A 22,208-nucleotide genomic window follows, 5' to 3' on the forward strand; every position below is an offset into this window, starting at 1 on the left:
CAAAGGCAAGTCAAAGTTGTGAAAAATAAGGACCACCTCTTTTTTCAAGGGGAGATAATTAGGATTTATTGAAAAAAAATAAAGACAAATTTGTGAACATCATGACCCCCCCCCCCCCCCCCGGAGATAGGATGGGACCATAATGGGGGGGGGGGGTCGAATTTTAACATAGAAATATATATAGAGTAAATCTTCTTTTCTTCATGTTCTGTGTCATGTTCTGTTCTTAATCTTCTTGTCAGAAACTATTCTGCCAGGAAAGCTGAGACATGTGTGAAACCATCCTCATGTAGTGTAGATTTAAAGTTGTGAAAATCATGACCTCTGGGGGTAGGGTAGGGCTACAATAGGGGGGGGTCGAACTGGAATATATAGTGTTAATCTTTGATAATCTTCTTCTCCGAAACTAATTAGCCAGGAAAGCTGAAACTTGTGTGGAAGCATCATCATGAAGTGTAGATTTAAAGTTGTGAAAAAACATGACCCCGGCGATAGGGTGGGGCCACAATGGGGGGTCGAACTTTTTCATAGGAAAATATAGCATAAATCTTTTAAAATCTTTCTCAGAAACTAATAAGCCAGGAAAGCTGAAACTTGGTTGGTAGCATCCCCAGGTAGTGTAGATTTAATGTTGTTAAAGTCATGACCTCTGGGTGTAGGGTGGGCCACAATGAGGGTCGAACTTTTACATAGGAATATATAGTGTTAATCTTTAATAATCTTCTTCTCCGAAACTAATCAGCCAGGAAAGCTGAAACTTGTGTGGAAGCATCCTCAGGTAGGATAGATTAAAGTGTGTACAAATCATGACCTTTGGGGGTAGGGTGGGCACAATGGGGTAAAATTTTTACATAGGAATATATAGAGAGAAATCTTTAAAAATCTTCTAAAAACAATTTGCCTTGTAAAGCTGTAACTTTAGTAAAAGCAACAATAGGTAGTGTAGATTCAAATGTGGTAAAATCAAAATCTTAAGGAGTAGGTTTGGGCTACACTCTGGATCCAATTTTACAAAGAAAAACATTTGAGTTCACAAAAACTGAAATGTAATAATATATGGTTTTACTTATATTTTGACATATTGCTGATTCTTTTGATCCCAGGACGATTCTTGGGCCTCACAAAGGGTTCAGTGATTGATGTAGGTTTATATCCCATATATAACCAATTGTGTATGATCTTGTTGAGAACTGCGATGCTCAACATATGATATGACTATAAAAGCATCATGTTATAAAAGGGACTTGATTATAAACATTAGATTATCCAAGAGGAAAATGCATTTTTATTTATACAGGTTCTACATCTATCATACTACATTGTCCATATATCTTGTAGTGTGACCCCATTTAGCTGATTTTATAATGCCTATTGTTGCTCAGGTGAGCGATGTGGCCCATGGTCCTCTTGATAATTTTATCTAATACATTAACATTGTCAAGTAATGTATCGATAGCATGCATCTATACGCGTGAAATGGGTGACTAAAGGTCAAGATTTTGAACAATGGAAGATAAATATAGTTAGTGACTAAGACACAACTAATAATGAATACATAGGGCTTGTACGCGTTATCAATTTCATACTTTTAAACTTTATTTTAAGTCCCACAAAAATTAGAATAGAAAAACGCCTCGATTATCTAAATTGAATATTTGATTTTATAATATTGAGAATTTTTTATAATTTACCGCAAATACGATGTAATAATTTTCGACTTTCGTATTGTTAAATCGTTTAGGTTCGATTAATGTTATTCTTTAACAAGCTTTCACTTCTACCATGTACCTCTTTAAACTCAAAACGATTATCCCAAGACAGCTGGCTATGTTTATGATAAACCAAGCAGTTCATGAAAACCAACTCTTTTTAATTGCATTACATGCCAGATGCACATTTCTCCACTCATTTAAAATAAGTTACAGATCAAAATTAAGTTACAGATCAAAATTAAAAAACCACTTTTATCAACATTACATTATATGGAGCTATGATTTTCTTTGTAGTCCTTTCTAGTGCTTGATTCTCTTCGAATTTTCAATAGAACTTCTTTTAAATCAATTTAAAAACTCGGAAGACAAAAGACTTGTATTAAGTTTTTTTATCTAGTGTCCGAAATATCCGAAATGGCAACATTTTCCCCTAATACAATATCGAGACTAGTCCTTTTCAGTGCAACGTTCATGAAACTGAAATCAATAACATGCTCTTTCATTTTACAATTAGTAATTAATAAGAGTAGTCTCCCTTATCAAAGGATCAATGAACCTGAAAATAAAAGAATTAAAAAGAAGTGCATCAACCTCCAAATAACATAGGTTACATTAACAGAATAATCAATTCAACACGATTGCATAATCGGATTGACAAACTTACACAAAACCACATTAATCCTTCCTCATACATGTAGATATACTCGCTTGTACTGTAATTCATGTAATTGATGATCATTGCAGACCTCGTTAAGTCGAAATTATGTCTTGTTCACAGCGCAATTCCGTTTTTTCGCAGACCTTTCTAAGGAAAATGCATGTAATGCATTTTGTTATTGTCGAATGCATAAAGTATATATAGTATTAGTACTTACAGAGCTTGATCTTACAATCTGTCAGATATACTTTAGTTTGTTTAGGATCTGCTATTAATGTTGTGAATGTTACATTCAACACGACGTCATGTGAGATTGTTAATATTTGCCGATTTAGTGTTAAATACTTCCTTAGGTTATCTTTTAAGGTATTCCTAGATATTTAGAAAAAAACCAGCGTTGTTTCCTTAAATTGTTCTTTTAAAAAAAAAAAGACATTCACTATAGACTTACTTGAGCATATTAAACATGTGATATCAATGTTAGCTAAGTGGAGACTTCCTTTTTAAAACAAAGCAGTGAGTAAATTTCCGGACGCCATTGCATTTTAAGCTCATCATACCTTCCGTGCACTGGATTTTCCACAATGGTGTATGTAAAATTAACAATTCTATTGACAGTTCTGGGCAATCTACAAAGAGGACATTCGGGTAAGTCTGTCAAATAAATAGACATTTTAGTAAATGAAATTTCAATTTAAAGTTTTAAAAGAAATTTTAAACGGCACATTAAAAAAAAACACCAGTCCTTTCTGTTTCCTTTCTTCTTCTTTTTTTTTTTGGGGGGGGGGGGGGAGGGGGGGATGGCGGAGGTGGGTGTTTTATCTTATATCTGTAACTCAGTCTGACAATGAAACGGGATCTTTGGACCCCCCCCCCCCCCCCCCTCGATCCCCCGACACACACAAAATAGTCGGAGCGGGTCATGTAGGGATAGAGATTATCCGATATCGAGATAACGATAGATCCTTTTGGCAATGTTCGGACTACATGGGTATAATTATATGGATTCCGACGAGTAAATATCTCAGTAGGTTGAACAATCAAACAACGCCGGCCACTTCTATTGGAAAACTTAGTTTACATGCAGTTACTCCTTTATTTGTTACTAAGTATTCTAAAGTCCATTTGTAAAATTGATATATGCAAATTAACGCGGATCTACATCCCCCTGGAAAATTTATACTTTATTCAATTTACGAATTTAATATTATTAATTTTACATATCAAATCAAATTTAAGAAAAAAAAATCATTGCCCCCCGGGGGAGGGGGGGGGGGCGAAAATATTTTCATACCCGGGGGTAAAATTTCTGGATCTGCTCATGATACACATGTAGTACTAAAGTATATTTACTACTTAAAATACATGTACATATAAATACATTTATCAGCTTTGTATATATACTGTTTTCAGATACGACGGTTGCATCAGCATCTACGAGCTACGTAAATTCTTCAAATGAACCAACTGTGGATGGAAGCACTGTCCAGGACCAGACAAATTGGACAACCACAGACTCAAATGGAGGCACCACAAAACCGGTCACCCAAAATGTCATGACGACGGAAGCCTCCACTCCTAACCCTGAAGGTGAAACAGTTTATCATGGAAATAGCTCAGGATGGTGTAAATTAATAAGCATGCCGGCATTGATTTGTCGGATCAAACTATATATATATATATATATCAGTATATATATAATCATCCGTATTTATAATATGAACGAGATTGCGTACATTAATGAATATTTAGCAGGGTAAATGGGCATGCGTACGGTTCCCTTAATTTTAATGGACTAACTGTGAGCCCGAGAAAAGCCTCGCATGATAGAGGTGCACCCTAGCTGAAAGAACTGAAGTAACGAATGTGAAAAACATTATAATAATAACCATTACTAGTATCCTATTCTGATTTAAAAAGGTGTCATGTGAATATATTACCATAGTTATCTAAATTACATAGAACCCGGGGCAGTACACGAACTTATTGTCTTCTATTCCGGCTATAAAATATACATTTTTATGTGTATTTTACCAGTTTACGGTATAGATTTTATTAAAAAGTAAGAAGACAATAAAAAGTTCGTGAAGAGTCCCTGTGGTTTGTTTAGAAAAATAATCAGCTAAAAAGGTTGAGTATATCGAATGAAATAGCCTACATGTAGTTACTTTTCAGCCTCGGAAGCACTATTCAAGTATTGCTTTTTAACTTTTTCTCTCCTGAAGCCCCATTGATTTGCATGCACATGCAATGTATGCATGTAATAAAACCATTTTATAGTCATTTTAACCGTATTTCACACGAACTGTGTGCTTTTAATCGGTATATAATGAAATCAGTGTTGATCATGTTGATTGAATATCGTTGGTGCTCGAAGTCCCCTAGCGTATAAATTAGAACCAAGGACAGACAACTTCCATTCCCGATCATGCTGTATGCGCATGTGTAAACTAAAATAGATTGCAGCCATTTATGATATCAAGGTTGAGCCGAAACTATCGAAGAATCAACGCAGATTTGGACACAGAAAGACCATGATCCAAGAGAAAGTTTTCGTTTTGTTTGCCTTAATGGCAGCAACATTATGTGTCACTCAAGGTAAGGGAAACGAAGCTTGTAGCGATAATATTGCGCTGTCGATTTCTGCTTGTAAATCAGCTGATAAACATGGTGCAATGACTTCGAGTCTCTCTGTCTAGTTCATGGACAAATCACTGTGTGTTTATTTTTGTCATTCTATGTCAGATGCCGAAATTTTCACTTCATTTATAAATTTCTTAGATTCGGTATTTTCCAATGTTTTCTTTTTCAGTTGCATCAGATATATAGGACAATGATCTCAGTAGGGGTATAATGTCATACTATATATATGAAGTAATATATCCTTCCCGTATAGTTCAGTACACCATCTGGTGTAATATATAGGCTAATTATTTCATATACAGTAAAAAAATTAAATAATTTTAGTAAGAAATGTCGTCACTGCTTCTAAAACCTCTATGTTATAATACATGAAATGTATTTGTGTGGTGACTGGTGTTGATATTTGGGGAAGTAATCGTTATATAATAAGTGATGGTCAGAATAATGGGCTAAATGATAGTAATGTAATGTATATGTATAGAGAACAAAAGCCAAGCTTGGAAAAAAAGATTTTATGTAATGACCCATGCAGTAACTTGTCAATTCAGAGCATTTGAAGTGAATCAAGATCTATATCTGCATTATTGTTACCCCACTTTTATTTCATGTTCATGCAGTTTGACTTCCAGACTATCATTGTGTAGTTTTACTTGTGTAATATTCTTATAAGTGACAAGATATGTGATTGAAGTATCAAAATTGTTATTATCGTACACATCAAATATGTCTTTAATTTTTTTCTGGATCCTTTAATTATAAGGTTGTGCGTTGTGCAATAGAAATTAATTAGAGATTTAGACTCTTGGATATGTTGCTAAATTTAGAAGTGTTTGGTCAAAATGGGGAAAGTTATTAAGAAATATTTCAAATATTGTGTCTTATCAAACAAATATTCTGTCTCAGAAAGGGGAATTTTTACATTTTTTTACTCAGGGAAAGCTATTGTTTACCGGTAGTAAAACATGTATGATGAATTTCTGCCCTTGGGTATGGATATATACCAGTGATGCAATACTAATGAGCCATAACATTATTCAAAGTCACAATCAGCTGTCAAAACTTAGTGATTTGCTGTTCATAATTTAGTCTAGATAGAACACAACTGGTTTGTTTCTCCTTAGTATCTTAATTTGTTTTTCTGAATGCATGGTCATAGATTTTGTACTTTGAAATGTTACAGTGAAACAGTGTAGGAAATCTCTCACCAAAAATGTTGTTTAATTTCCATGTCATAGGTGACCCACAACTTATAATGGCACAATGTATTTAACAGCTAGATGATGACTTGAATCAAAATATTTTCACTTCATGTTTACATAGAACTGATGTTAAACTGGATTCAATATGATGTTAAAGGAATCTTCGCATCATAGTTCAGACTTCACTGTCTAAATCAGAGAACTTAAAACTGTATTTGGGTCTATGCATGGTGATACACCATAGTCAGCATATGGATGATTCATTTAAAGGGATGTTGAGCTATGTTTGGACTCAAAAATTTCAATTCAGATTATTGGGTTAATAACCTATGTGTGAACTGTGTTTGAAATAGAATTTATGTCTGTATGAAATGAGATGCACTTTGAACTCAACATATATAAGTAAAATTTAGAAGTGATTAGAATCATTTCATTTGTTATCAAAAGATTTCTTCATTAAAATTGCAGCTGTATACATATGTTTAGGTGTTGAAAAAAAAATTAGATTATGGATATTAATTAGATTGATTGGGGAATGGGTTATGTCACCCCATCCATTTTTTTAAACATATCTAGACGTTCCACAGCAGGATCTGGTGATTGATATGTTAATATGACTGTGTATTACTTGTAAATTTTAATGGGTATTTTAAATGAATTTCCCCCTTAACTTTGATGTGAATCAATAAAAATATGAATATATTTGAAATTTGTAAACCCCCAGGTTATTTTTACAAGAGACATTTCTTGCGTGTCAGTTGTCATGGGAATATTGATGAAGTATTTAAAATCAGCTGCTTGCATGGACAATCAATTTACTCCATAAATATTTATCTACAGACAAGTACTTGTTGTTTCCCAATACAAACACATCAGTACAGGGGGAGTCCTGTTATCATTCAAAATAAATAGCACCAGCGCTAGAATGACACTGTTTTGTTTGAATGGCCATCAAGCAAAACACTTGGAATTAGGAGATATATCAACATACAGTGAATTTTTGTGAGTGTCAGAGATATATAATGAAATGACGGGGTCAGCTTTTAGACTTGCTCATATTGTTAAGAAATGGTTATTGCATACTTGGTTTTGTTTCTGTCATTAAACAAAGATATGAATTTTTGTTTTATACCCACCCACCCTCCAACCCAAAAGAGGTGATTAGTAGCATTTTTTTTTACTAGTATGGCTATAAATTATATATACAAAGTATTAATGTTCTTGGTTGAATTATGAGTAAAATGAATCTACTAGTAATTAGAGTGTCTTCGTCATCACATTTAGCAGCTTGATGCCTTGTTTAGTAGATCATGCACCATACATGTTTTACCTACCTTTGTGTGTCAGTAATTGCATGTTAAATCAGTTGCATAATTTGTCATTTTATTCAGTTCCTGCATCTCTAACATGTTTAACAACTAAATTATATGAGTTGTCTTGTTTTAATGCTAGTTGATCAGTTAACCTGGACAGAAGTTTTTGGCCTGTTGTGTTCCTGATTAATTTATGTTTTACATGCATAAATACATTGTTAACTGAAACAGTTTACTACAATAATGATATTCTTGTTTCAGGATCCCCAGTTATACTTGGAAAAGGAACAAAGGTCTTTGCAAGTGGCGCCAATATGAGCATGGTCTGTGAGTATAACAGCTCCTCAATGCTGACCCAATCAGACATACAGAAGCTCAAGTTTTACGACAAGGGTGGATATGAGTATGATGGTACTAGGAATTTCATGCAAAGTTACAGTATGATCTCTTCCAATAAAATTGCAACAACCTTAACCAAAGAATCACTGGATCGTCCAGATGCAGGGACGTACCAGTGTAGATATGACAACCAAGAAGCAACAAAATTCTTAGTCACGGTGGCTATTGTTGAGTGTAAGTACAATGTATTTTGTACAACTCTATTAATAAGTAATTCAATGTCAAAAAAATAGGACAAACATGTGCAGACTCGTTGCGGTGCAACAAAATGACCTTTATGTAATACTTAGTACATCAGAACAAATTTGCTTTCATAGTAAACAAGATGTACATTTAACATAGATTTAGAACCGTTTTAACAAGAGCTTGGACTGTGTACATGACAAATTCTGATTTGATGAAGGCAGGGTCTACTCATGGTCAACTGCCCACTTATGGGCTAATAGAAATGAATATATTGAATACAATGACACTCTTGCGACTTCACACAAGGATGAATATTTCGCTGAAACAGCGTTAACTTCACACAACAGAGCAGATCTTTCCAGTTTTGACAGTCTGACAGTCTGACTATGAATATTAATGAGCATCTCTTAGCGAATTAGAAGAAAGGAGGTCAATATCTGACAGCTTGTTTTGATGAGCAAACGAAATGGTAACATCCCACAGAAAGTCTAAGCTCTTGTTAAAACGGTTCTAATAAGGTGAAACTTTTTTTATTTATTGGATTACGGATTTAAAAATTCAAAAATTAGGTCATTAGGTCAAAGAAAAAGTAAAACGCAATAAAAAATGAAGGAACTCTGCAACCTCTTCCATATCCTTATTTATCACCAAAGGGAGGGTCACACAGCAGCATTGATATCAAGTGTCTTTTATAGGACACTTTTACAATGAATATAGAGATTGAGATGTATTGTGATCTTTTTTTTTTTATAATGATGACTTGATTGTTTTACTTTGTACATGTAGCTCACTTGATATAGCATCAGACTACTAACCTGCCGTCTGCAGATGCTGAGTTCAATTATTCACGAACTTTTTTTTTTCATGATTAAGTCATATTTAAAAGTTGTATTGGTTTTCTTGATAATTGTAATTTATTTGAAAGAACTCTCAAATCTTTAAAAAGTTTATGTGCTCTTTTGTGCTGATTTAGGAAAATTTTCCCAAGTTGTAAAAGAGGTTTAAGACATGCAATAGACAGTTTAATTGTAAAAGTATGTATACATGGACAAAAATGGAAAACCTGTACTAATTGAAATAGCAACAGGAGTGTGAAGTTTCTTCAATTCTAGATATAAAAAAGTATATAACATTTACCCCTTTTCGCTTTAATATTCCAAAAATACTAGAATGGTTGGGAAAATCCATTGGCTTTCTACAATAAGTACATGTTAAAGATTGGTATTTCAAGATACATGTAATGCACTGCAACAAAGAAATTTTTCTAGACCTACTGTATCAAAGATTGATAAAAAACATGTCATCGCAAGATTTACATTTAGAATTCAGTGTTTTTTTTTTTAGATTAAACTTATCCTTACGTATTCATTTATGAGCTTGCTTTAACTTTTTATTTGATGGTTGAATAAAAGTTTTAATCGAAAAAAAGTCCAAGGAGTTTCTTTTAAAAAAAACAACCAATTAATGGCTCCATTTGGGCAAACATAAATTGTATTCCTAACCCAATCTAAATTTAAAGTGAAAATACATGTATACATCAATAATATGTGAATGAAATCAATCTATGTTAATGTTAAAGATAATGCATTTTTCACATTGATTATATTTTGGTTGGTTTTCCTTTTTTTATTTCTTTAATCAGTGGTTGGACAAGAAAAAAAAATGTGCATTTTAATTTTTTTCCCAAAGTCACTAAAATATGGGCCAAGGATCTGTAATCCAAAAAATAAAAAAAAGTTTGCCCAATCTTAAGTTGATGATGTAAGTACGGGAAAGGCTTTCTGTTAGGTCTTGATTTTATGCATTTAATGAATTTCTTTAGTTTCACATTGTATTATTTGAGCTGATTGACTTTGAATGAAAGATATGAAAGAAAATAATTTAAAAAAAAAACCAACTTTTTAATGGTAAACATCAACACAGAATTTAAAGAAACCCTTAACATAAAGAATTCAGATATTTTGTGAACTTATACAATAATAATTTCTACTGTCAAACATTTGCATGCATCAAACTTCTTTTTATCCTCTCAGTTACTACTACGCCAGATGAGTACAATATGACAGGAGGTGATAAACAGACCAACACATTAAAGTGCAACTACGTGGTAGAGAAGGAAGACTCTGTCACCTGGGACAAAGAGGAACTGATGTGGTCGCGAGAGGACCAGCCTCTGTCTGCCCGCCATAAAGCCAATAATAGCATGCTCGTCATTGAAAACACAGGTGAGTTAAGACACGGAAGTAATCATAGGAAATTTCATGTGCATATCAAATTTAAAGTATTTTTGGTAATTTAAAAAAATAAAGAGATCATTTTACTGTACATGCTTTACAGAATTAGAAAAAAATTGACCAAGTTTGTATATTTTTTTTCAGAATGGACTGATATTGGCCCATACACTTGCTCTGTGAAACTGACATGGGGAGGGGTAGGCAATCCTTCTTCTGAAACTGTTTCCACCATGGTCCCATTGAATGGTTTGTTGCTCTTTGTAGACTTTGCTTTATTGTTATAAAATCACTTACCTTTCATGTTTATAATTTCTTTAGGATAGCCAACAAAGTTAGAATCAGTTTAAAATGGGATGGTTGCCCAGATTTTGTTAGTACGATGTATAGTTTTTAGTTCACCTGAGTTTCGAAGTTTCAAATTATAAACTTGTCATTCACCCGTGTGTGCCTCCTATTGAAAGTCACACGCTAATTTCAAACCTGACAAGATTATTTTTTACCAAAATGGCTATCTATCAAAACAAAGAATGTATTTTGAAAAAAGCGGTAGATTTTTAATAAAAGCTAAGACAAAATTAAAAAGCGATAGACTTCCGCATAAATCGGTAGAGTTAACATGTATGCTATTGTCTTGTTTTTGACAGTATTTTTAGAGAGGGAAACCTTGTTTTGAAACTTTGTTTTCTGGCAAGTGCAAATTTACAGAATGAGGTTTTGAAACTGCTGTCATTTGCATTTCTTTTAGGTGCACCCAAAATAGGTAAAATGGACACCTCAAAAAATGTTGTACAAGAAGATGACTTGGAGATCAAGTGTGATGTGACAGGATATCCTTACCCAAGCGTGACCTGGAAAAAGGACGGACAACCTTTAACCCCAAACAAGAGAATCACCTTATCTAGCGCTGACGGGAAGTATACTAACGCCATATTGAACATCAACAACTTGGAGTTTGAAGACAAGGGAGAATACACATGTAACGCTACCAACTTAGTCCACCCAGGCGGAAAGACTGCAACTATTGTCATCAGGGTCAAAGGTAATCATGGCGGAAAACTTTCTCTATTACATAGTCCATAAAACTGAAAGATGGTCATTGGGTCAACTGTTTTGAAAATCAAACTAAAAATCCTGTACCATAGATGATTTAAAGTGATACAGTGACTATCAAAAAAGATTTTATACTTTTTTATTATTAAAACGGAAATAAGAAGAAATATACGTAATTTCATTATACAGAAGGTTTCGCGCATTATAAGCCATCACCTTTCAGTTTACAAGTCTTTAAAAATCATCCGGAAATTACACATGTAAACAAACCAATTTGTTTTGGACATTGATTTGAGTGTCACGTGATTGCGATTGCTGTCTTAAAGTAGTCCGAGTATCGCACTACGTCATAATACGGATTTTACAATATTGGTTCGACTTTTACAAAGCGTTTTTGATACCCGGTATTGATTTTGCTCTACATCGCTGTTTTAAACAATGACAATAATAAGCAATTAGAACGGTAATATATGTATTCTGTGAGAGATAGATATGATTAATGTTGAAAAACTCGATTCTGTTAAAGTAAAATGAATAATGAAGTTTCTGATTAACCAGGATCTCAGGTATGCTTATATCTTCTTTGTTTTGACCCCCCCCCCCCCCCCCCCCCCCCCGAATTTTTCTTTTTCTTTTACTAAAACCGGTTTGGACAGAATTTAATCAATCGTCAATTAATTCATGTTTAAATGATATCTAACATTGTTGAAAGATCTAGGCAGAAAACTGTAGCAAAATGTGATTTTTACGGATTTTTTCGTCAGGGTCTACTTGGTTTAGAGCTTATAGCGTGAAAAGTAATCCGTCAACATATAATTTATTTTACCAAATCTTTTTTCTAAGATGTCAATCTATAGAATAAACACCATGAATTTAAGTTTGAGTCCATAAATAGTAAAAAAATTACCAAACGCGATACTAGCATTGCATTTTTTGTATTCTATTATGAAACATCAGGTCCATAAAGCGTACTTACTTACAAAAATTTGCGCAAAATTATTGATGAGATATGGCTTAAATAGATATTTAAACTCTATTTTGTATGTTCATTTCTAATTTTCCCAAAATTGGTAATTATTTTTAGAAAAAACGGACGTCTGGCAAATTTCATAATTGTCAATAATTTTCGCAAGGGGGTAACCCATCTGAGAGGTGATAACAAACAAACTAGCATGTAAACATACATATTTTCTTTTGTATATGTATTGCTAGAATGTATATTTATCTTTTAAAGCTAAGCTTTTAATGATTGAGCCCATTTAGTGCCGAGTATATGACTACCTTTAAATAGTTACTGTACAGTGGGATTGACACATTGAGGAGAAAAGAAAATGATTTAGAAGTTATTTGATGTCTGTAGTAAGAAATCTGTATCACAGGGAGTGCATCTTCGTAAATATATAGTTCTTGAAGACATCAGGTTTTACTGAGAGGCCACTGGCTCATGATATATGTTGAGCTGCAGTATTCACATTCGGTTGCGCTTGTGTGGCTATGACACGGAAGGGAAACTCAATATTTATGTGTTGGCCAAACATTTAATTCTGTTTTTCTCTATCTAATTTGATTTATTTACTTTTGAACACGTCATTTTTTGAAAGTTTGTCTTTTTATATGAAATAGAAAATATGTGGAAATCGTGTAAAAATTCAATATTTGATAAATTGTGGGTTTGTATGTCACCATGTGTCTTTAATACAGTAAAGTGTTGTTTTTGTTTGATGTACATGTACCAGTATTTAAATCAATCATATACATGTGGTACTGCATGTTGTATTACAAGATAGCTGCTAATGGAATGATTGGTACAGAATCAGATTTTACTTTGCACAACTTAATGAAAAACGATTAGTTGGTAGGATGTTTATTCAAGGAAAACTTGGGTCAGTCTAGTGTTGATGTTAATGACCAAAGGCGCCCACTAAGGGACACAGTATTGTCTGGATAAGAAAAGTTCTAATAATGCTTAAAACTAAATACAGTTGACATTAGTTTCCTTATTTTGACTTTTTGAGATATAATTGTTGCGATATTATCCAAGACTTAAGATAACATGCCTTGACCTTTAAAATTAAGACCAGCAGTTTGCTTGCATGATATACCGATAATTACGATACATGTGTGTAGAATTGTAGATAATTGTAAAGAAGAATATCAACTCGAATAATTCAAAGAAAGGAAACCAACTGAATTGAATTTGATCTGAAGCCTCTTGTTTTCTTCAGGTACAAACAAGCTAGCAGCTATTTGGCCATTCCTTGGAATTGTTGCTTAGATTATTGTGCTATTATTGTGTTTTCCTCTGTTACAGACAAACTTGCAGCACTGTGGCCATTCCTGGGAATCGTTGCTGAGGTTATTGTGCTCTGTGTCATCATCTTCATCTACGAGAAGAAGAGGAGCCGTGAAATGGAGGATGAGGCTGATGGTGGTGATGAAGTGGTGTAAGTGCCATTTATATTTCATGTATAGCTCTCAAAATTTTGAGTTTGACAAAAGTAAAATACAAAATTGATCTGCAAACCAACTTTATTGGGTAAAAAAAAGTGCTTGAAAATTGTGTTAAGAATGAGCAAAGCTCAGTTCTTATAAAAAAAATCTTTTGATGGGGTACTATCTAAAATACAAGTACACTGTACTGGTAAATACAGTTCTGGTGTGGTGTTTTTTTTTATTGAGGGTGGGGGGCTCAGCTTTCAACTTGCTTAGGTAACAACAGTAAAATATTTACAATATCTGAATATAGACTGCTCAACACCTGAAGTTAAAAATAAACCTTCTTTTCAGAAATTCCGATGACCACAAAGGCAAAGATGTAAGGCAGAGGAACATCAGGACCTAAGTACTCGGGACTATTTTATCAAGCCTCTACAAAACAGATCACTGTAAATCACACTACACAATGTATGCTGATGCAATGTTTCAGCCACAACAACAGGTTTATGTATTAAAGAGAATATCAATATGATGTTGATGATATGCATAATAAATGCATACAGGTTCCTTGTGATGGGGGCACAATATGGCCCATTTCCTTTTTAACTTTGTGTAATGATAAATAGGAACAATAGAAGTGAACAAGTGAAGATTATCTTTTTTTTTATTTAAAAAAAGTCCTGTTGTATTAAGTCTTTTTCTTCTTCTTGATGGTTAGATGGTAAATTTTACAGGTCGGTTTATTGTGTCTTTAATAAGTGTAACTCGTATTATGAGTTTTTCTGATATTATAGGATTTCCAGATACAATGTAATAGATTTTTGTGAATAATAATTGAATTGTACGCACTACAATGTGACTGGTGTATGACTATGGGAATGTGTGTAATGTTTAATGATACGTGAGTAATGGTACTAAATGAGTGAATGTTTTACTGTTTGATTGTTTTTGTTTGAGCTTTTAAACATGGGGTGTTTTTCAACATTTTGAGGATGGCTTTTATTATGAAGCAAAGCTTTTAATTCGATTCCAATGGTAGAATGTGTATAGATATTACATTATAATCCGATTCTAGGGCTTCTTCAGAGTTGTTTATTATGTGTGTAGTGTAACGCTCGCTAACTGATGCTGGTTCAGTAGTTTAGTGGTGTGTTGTGATAAAAATATTGGTCCAGTATTGAGCACTCTCAGCACTGTATGTTACATGTAGAAAGTATGATGATGAAATGGCAAGATCTCCATGTTTGTGAAAGAAATTTTTTCAACAATTGTGTATGTACTCCAGAATATGTAAAGTAAACAAAGTAAAACAATAAAAGAAATGATTGTTTGAAATGATTTATGGGTCATTTCCTAATTAAAATCGATGTCTTTAGAATCCAAAATCAGGTACTGCCATATTGTCAGAAAACATTTTAATTAGGTAGCCCATGCATTGATATTTGTAATATGTGTATGTTACATGTACATGTAGTTAAGTATCTATGTATAGTGGTAATTGCTTCATTTTCCCCTCATTTCTGTCATTAATAAATGCGAGCACTGTAAACATTGTTTATTGATTTTTTTTAATGTTCAAATTAGCCATTAATGTTATTGTTCAATTCTTTAAATTCCTGTTTCCTTATATACTTTTTTAGGAACTGAAATTGTTAACCCTTCCCCTTTCCCACTTTAAATTTACTGTTACATTTATTATTATTTTGTTACATGGAAAGAGTCCTTTCAAGGCATTGTGAAATAAGAGTCGTTTCCCCTTTTTTACACGTGGCCTAATGGCGACAGCGCGTGACACTTTGTTGTGATGGTAGTTCAGCAGGAGAGTTTCCCATTTTTACGCCCATATTTTGTCAGTTTCCCACTTATTATGTTTGTATCCGATTATTTAATAAAATTAATATAAATTGTATATGTGTCAAATCATTTGTGCTGTGAGAATGTTCATGAGTAAAATAGAATGAAGTAGAATAAAAATGCCTGTGTCGTAGCTTAAGGAGGCTAGGTGTGGTTACCATCAGATTTACTTATGATGATATGATACTTTACACGACAAGCTATGATGTAATAAAGACAAAAATCCTACTATTTTGAATATTTCAAATACATTCATACAAAGCTCTCATTTTAGGTGGAATGGGACATCAATCTGTTCATATTAATGTGGATAAAAGTACATTATAATCAAAATTCTTTCATCGGTTTAAATTTTCAACTATTACAATATTTTACATAAAATACGTTTTAAACATTTTTTAAAAGAGAAACATTTTCGATTCGAACTCATGACAATATGGATTCGGAGTGAACGCTCTAACCCATTGCGTTACGCCGTAAGGTGACAAAATTGGGAAAGAAAGGATGTTAAATACATGTAGTATGTCACAATATGGAGGTGTCCCATACCACCTTAAACAGTTAAAGGAGATAAATATGTATCCTAAAAATGGCCACGACCATCTATCTCAAGCACGATTTTCTGCTGAAACAAACAGTATATATTTATCTGTAGCTTGTCGTATGGAAAGTGGTTCTCATGTAATAGTTTTGTATAGGGTTGTTGATATGGCTTACATATTTAAAAGCAATATAGAATGGATGTTGTTCACCAATCAAACTGCTTTGATCTTTTTTGAGTAGTTGATGCACATATGAACATATACTAGAGGGGAGTTGTTTGGTAAAGCCAAACACCGCTTCAGAGACGTATATACTAGTATATACGTCCCTGTTAAAACTAGCTATAGTCTGTCCCAAGTTATTGCTTCCATCAATTTTTGATGATTTTTTAATAAAAATACACATACCAGTGAAAGACTGAAATACAATTGAAATCGATGAAAGGGAATATATCCAAGATATCTTCATTGAACAGTTATCCCTTTTCACTCATAAAATTTCACATGAATGAAAACAATTTTCTTGCGGAGATTTGTAATGGGAAATGTTTACATCTTTTCTCCATTCGGAATACACTCGGAATACATCGCGCAATTTTTCAACATTATCATCCGGGCTTATTAATGGCTGATACAATGCAAAATCTCCGTAGACTTTCAATTTTGGGATGTGTATTGAAACCTGAAGCGGTAGAGGGGGCGTTTCAAAACAGATTATCTGGACATTTTTCATATTAGTGGATGAGCGTAGTTTGAGCACAAAGATATTTACTGTTATTGAAATATCAAGCTAAAAGTGGTGGAAGCAAAAACTCGGGACAGATTTTTTTTTTTTTTTTTTTTTTATAGGTAGAATGTTTGTACTGCATGTTTTGGGTTAGTCGAGTTGGTAAACTAACAACTGATTTGTAGCTGGTAAATGAAGTTAACCGTTTAATTTGGGGGTAACCAATTAAGGGTAACTAATTCAGCGGTCGTGTGCATTCACCTAGTTGGTAAAATTGTGTTTACAATTACATATGCAAGTACATGTATTGTAGTAATCAGGACTGAGGTAATACTATTTATGACCCTGTCTAGTTGGGTAAAAGGAATAATTTTTACCTTCACAAAACACACACGAAAGCATGATAAGAAGAAAGTACACATAGGATAAATTCGTTTTAATGCATTTTTATGCCCTTTTGATAATTTAAAAGCATGCTGTGTGTTGGTATATTCTTATGACAATGTAACAGTTGACAAGTAATTTTTTTTTGTAGCAATTTATAACATAATTTATAATTAACATGTTGTTTTAAATTATTATTGGTCTATTCATCTTAGCACAGGATCTGCAGTTCACAATAACGTCTTGACTGAACGACGTTGTTTAAAAAAATGTTGTTTTTTTTTGGGGGGGGGGGGATTAATGGTCATGGCAGCTGTATTTATGAAACTATGAACGCAACTGGAGGTCTTAAGGTAAAGGGAACAAGGTTACAGTTGTTATGTTAGCACAGACACGTGAGGTTAAGTATTGGAATCACGATAAGCAGAGAACCCACCTAAGAAGATTGCACTAAAAGAATTTTTTTGACAATTCTTAATAAACACTAACCGGTACCTAATTGGAAGTAATCATTGGGGACTAGAAATGCATTATGCATTTGTGATTTGGAATTCTGTTTATCCCAAGATATCAAGAAAGAATCCCATAGATGAGAAAGCATCTTTTGTAGACGTCCTTACGTGTGTCACAGTGACCAAAGGTCAAGTATTAAAGTCTGTCTCAGTACCATGACGCATACACTGTTGACTCGCACGTGTATGATTGCTGATCCACGTGCTGCTACTGTGATTGAAGGAGATTATAGCCTTTATTCTAAGGACATGCAAGATCATAGAGAAATTTCATCGGGGGCTGGTTAATACCTGCTTACCATTTTTTTTTTTACAAAAAAAACATACTTCCCCCACATATAGTTCCTTTTGGTTTCTTTAAGGTCTTTTCCAGACATGTCAGTGCAAAATTCATTTCCGATCATATTTTCTCTCCATTGGTCTTATCTGCTTACTTCACATACAGAGTGTTTGTCAATAAATTGGTGTGCAGTGATCTAAGGTAATTGGCAAAGCAGAGTCCTTTTCTTTAATTTAAGCGGGACCCTTAAAATGGTCACCATCTCAAAGGTTATTTTAATGTGATATTAATTTGTGCTGACAATCGCTTCTCTGTCAGCGGTTTTGCTTATACATGAATGTGGTATATGTGAAAAATAAACATAATTCAATAGGCATTTTGTCTTTTTGATAGTGCATCTACAAATTCTGGATAAAGGACTAAAATGGTTCCTAGAAAATTCCACTTTTGAACTCTTCTGTTCCTACAGCAACACCAGTATCAATGTTGACCCCGCCCAGCTGAGGTTTTACGATGGAGATAACAACCAGCTGTCGGATGACAGAGGCTTCAGGCGTACTGTTCTATCCTCCTCCAGTAGTTTTGTCAACGTCTCACTGACCAAGGATAGAATTCAGGCAAAAGACTTCGGCACATACGTCTGTAGATATGGCAATGATTCTTCGTTTATAGTGCATGTTGGAATCTTAAAAGGTATATTTCAAAGTCACAAAGAGTGAAGAATAATTCTGTTGGAAATTAAAAAGAATGACAATGAAAGATTTTTAAAAATAATTGTACTCATTGTTTCTCATATTGGTACATGTATGTATATAAATTTGGTTTGTTGCACAATATCTCAATGTCAGCATAAATAAAATTAAGAAGATCGTAATTCTAAAGAATACACGATCACTCTAAAAGAAATGTGTAAATTTTCTTACTCATTCTTAACATGGAATTTTCATCCTCAATACTTTGCATAATGTTAATCAAATTGTCGATTGAATTTGCAGTGAATATAACAGATGCAACTTATAACCTATTAATGGAAAACAAGATAGACTACACCCTCACTTGTGACGTCATACCAGCGATGGACACGGAAACAATTTATTTCGGAGCCACTCTGTGGTTCAAAGATGGCGTCAAGGCTGAAGATGTGTCCCCAAGACATATCGTGAATGAAAGTACATTGAATATTAGAAAAGCCGGTACATTTGACTTCTCATATTCTTTTATTTTGTCCAGATTAAAGAAAAAAACTGTGTTATAATAATACACCAGTTTTTTTTATACATATATGTGTCAAACTATAATGTTCTGTTCGAAAATGTTATTCACCAGTGATGTATCAATTTATGCGGTTTAAATTAACATTTCAGAGTGGTCAGATATTGGACCCTACACGTGTGAATACATAGTTTTGTGGGGGTCTCACAACTCCTCATTTCAGTGGATGGTCTCATTCAATGGTCAGTGGATGTTGAGGAGAATCAGTCTAAATTCATAGGGCACTTATATTTTCATTTTATTTCTAATTCATCATTATATTAACCAGATTGCATGGTTCCAAATGGCCTTAAAGCCCTCAATCTTTCACTTGTTCTGACAGAGAACTTTGAATTTTCACTTGAAATACGTAAAAATATTAATTAAATGGAAATATTGATCAATTAATGTTTCTCAGCAAAATTTAAAATATTTGATGGCATGTTATGCATGAGATTCTTTCATGTGTATTTTACAAGTATAAGACTTCGCACACATCAGTTCTTTTGTAAAATTTATGTAATGAGAGCGTACTGTGAAATGACGATTTGCTCCGTATTAATGTCTGAATGGTTTTATTTTGAATCAAACCAATTGTGTTTCCATAACAACAGGAGAGGCCCGGATGGGATCAGTGAGCGTCTCTTTTAACTATTTCCAAGACGACGATCTGGAACTCTCGTGTCCAGTATCCGGATATCCATATCCAGTTGTAACTTGGCAGAGGAACGGAGTGGTTATAACTCCAGATAACAGAATAACCCTGTCTCCAGATGCCAGTGGAAAGTATACAAATGCAGTACTAAACATACAGAGCTTGCAGTTTGAAGACAAGGGTGACTACTCGTGTACGGGAAGTTCTGAGCTGAACACTGTGACGTCATCACCTATCAAGATTCGAGTCAAAGGTACGTTGTTGGGAGGTAATATGTGAATGGTATACCGTGTATTTGCATGAATGTCCGTTATTCTATTTTTTTGGTTAAGTTTTAAATATAAAGTCATATTTTTCATCGCTTTTCACCTTTGTAAGTTGGAATAGAAATAGCAAAAAATGACTTCAGAGTTAATTTTTGCTCTATTTTTTTCAAATTATAAAAGCAAACATAAGGACTGAAATTTCAGCGTATACATGCTGTCAATCTTAAAATCTTGCAAGTTTTTTTCAACCAACAAATTATATGATTTTCTCTGTGTAGCATTATACGAATTACGAAAAGAAAATTAATAAAATAGAAATATCATCGTCGGAAACCCGCTTCCTAAGAGAATCGAGACTGACCGTTGGTTTCCGACGGATGTAAAAATAGAAGTGTAACAAAATTGTCTCTTTGTCATCCTTAATGTTGAGGTAAAAATAAAACGACCTTTGTCAATCCTTAACTACATGTACTACGGAAATAGGATGGATCAATAATTTAGTTGATACCAACGCTTAATCATAAAATCTTTACTATAGTCTGAAAAATTGATGAATCTTTCAAAACAAGGGATTATAGTATGAAGGGAATTCCACCTTGTTTCAGAACAGGGTGGATGTAAATTTTAAAATTAAAAATACATGTATTTGTACATATTAAATAGTTTGTGGTTGATTCATTTTTAAAATTATAGGATGTGGCTTTTGTTCTTAACAATTTCAAAATATTTCATGGAATAGAATTTCCATTTGACCCCTGCTCACTGGGCAATGAACATACTTATTACTCTCTGTTAATGATAGTGTTCTTCATTCAAATACAGAATTTTTACTTCTAGAAGAGTTCCAGAAAAAAGCCCCAATTTACATAATGAAATAGACTCAGACTCGGCTTTGTTCTTATTTCAGACAAGTATGCCGCTGTCTGGCCTTTTATTGGGATAGTCGTGGAGGTCCTTCTGCTGGTCGGAATCATAGTGGTCTGTGAGAAGAGGGCGAAAAGGAAGAAGGAAGATACAGATGTAGTTGACCAGCCTACAGCGTAAGTCTCGTGTTCGTTATACTATGAGCACCTGTCCTTTACAAAATATTAGATGATCGGGAATCAAAATTTGTACATGACAATTTTGTCAGGTATAAATTTTGATTCCCGATAATTTATATACAACTCTCTCTCTCTCTCTCTCTCTCTCTCTCTCTCTCTCTCTCATGCAAATTCAAAGTTTTATTCAGTGATTATTTTATGTGTATATATGTACGTGCGAAATCCAATAGCTACAATAACTAAGCCTCTTTTTTCTCACTTGAATCAGACGAAGGACCAGTGAAAGGAGAACTTCAGAAGCTCGACAGAGAATTATTTCTTCATAAAAATCGGAAAACTCTATTTAATATTCTTCGTTTATTTATTATTAATTACCTGAATTAACATTAATTGATTACTAGTAGGAAGGTGAGTTGCTATAAACTTTGAAGTAAGAGAGATATGACAATGGAAGGCGTCGTTTTGTAAGATTTCAGCTGCATGTATTGTAGTTTCAGATTAACCCACACAATTTATACACATATTTTTATCGCATGTTTAGCAATTGTTTCAACTACTTTTAAATATCTATAATTGTAGTGCATTCCCCAATATTCAGTCTATGACTTGTTAGTGTATATTTGTTAGACAAAAATTAAAATATGAATTAGGTGATCCTGAAAGGAAACACCAATTCCGATTCAAAATGGTGATGAAAGAAAAAAAAATCATGCATTTATATGTATATTAGACATATGTGTATTTTTGCTGTATAAATTTATGTGTTCCTTAACTGTGTGAAATACACCTGTCTGTTCAATATTTATTTTTTATACCAAGATTTAACAGTTTTAATAAAAATCGTTTTATTTTTTTTATCAATTT

At 33.5% G+C, this 22,208-nt stretch overlaps 1 protein-coding gene across 3 annotated transcripts; it reads left to right on the forward strand.

The window, feature by feature from the left end:
* The first annotated feature begins 2,811 nt into the window (after positions 1-2,811).
* On the forward strand, positions 2,812-22,200 carry LOC105344205 (neuroplastin). Of its 3 annotated transcripts, none has more exons than XM_066086442.1 (8): positions 2,812-3,018; positions 3,784-3,960; positions 18,523-18,822; positions 19,125-19,322; positions 19,494-19,583; positions 19,995-20,288; positions 21,209-21,341; positions 21,613-22,200. In XM_066086442.1, the coding sequence occupies exons 1-8, from the start codon at positions 2,955-2,957 to the stop codon at positions 21,668-21,670; spliced, it is 1,314 nt and encodes a 437-aa protein (XP_065942514.1). In that variant the 5' UTR covers positions 2,812-2,954; the 3' UTR covers positions 21,671-22,200. The 3 variants fall into 3 exon arrangements, with proteins under 3 accessions (XP_065942514.1, XP_011450187.3, XP_011450189.3); XM_011451885.4 differs by lacking the exons at positions 18,523-18,822; positions 19,125-19,322; positions 19,494-19,583; ... (1 more) ...; positions 21,209-21,341; positions 21,613-22,200 and adding exons at positions 7,787-8,098; positions 10,144-10,335; positions 10,489-10,590; ... (1 more) ...; positions 13,706-13,838; positions 14,182-15,739 and having other exon boundaries at positions 2,860-3,018; XM_011451887.4 differs by lacking the exons at positions 2,812-3,018; positions 3,784-3,960; positions 18,523-18,822; ... (3 more) ...; positions 21,209-21,341; positions 21,613-22,200 and adding exons at positions 4,804-4,968; positions 7,787-8,098; positions 10,144-10,335; ... (2 more) ...; positions 13,706-13,838; positions 14,182-15,739.
* Positions 22,201-22,208: the final 8 nt, after the last annotated feature.

This window comes from Magallana gigas, chromosome 6 (genome assembly GCF_963853765.1).
Source record: "Magallana gigas chromosome 6, xbMagGiga1.1, whole genome shotgun sequence".
NCBI classification, from domain to species: Eukaryota; Metazoa; Mollusca; class Bivalvia; order Ostreida; family Ostreidae; genus Magallana; species Magallana gigas.

What these genes read in the sequence shown, in the direction of transcription:
- LOC105344205 (XM_011451885.4), top strand. Translation starts at nt 2,955, where the DNA reads ATGGTGTATGTAAAATTAACAATTCTATTGACAGTTCTGGGCAATCTA. An exon ending in CTCCACTCCTAACCCTGAAG is followed by an intron (nt 3,961 to 7,786) that starts GTGAAACAGTTT and finishes TTCTTGTTTCAG; the next exon opens with GATCCCCAGTTATACTTGGA. An exon ending in CACGGTGGCTATTGTTGAGT is followed by an intron (nt 8,099 to 10,143) that starts GTAAGTACAATG and finishes TTATCCTCTCAG; the next exon opens with TTACTACTACGCCAGATGAG.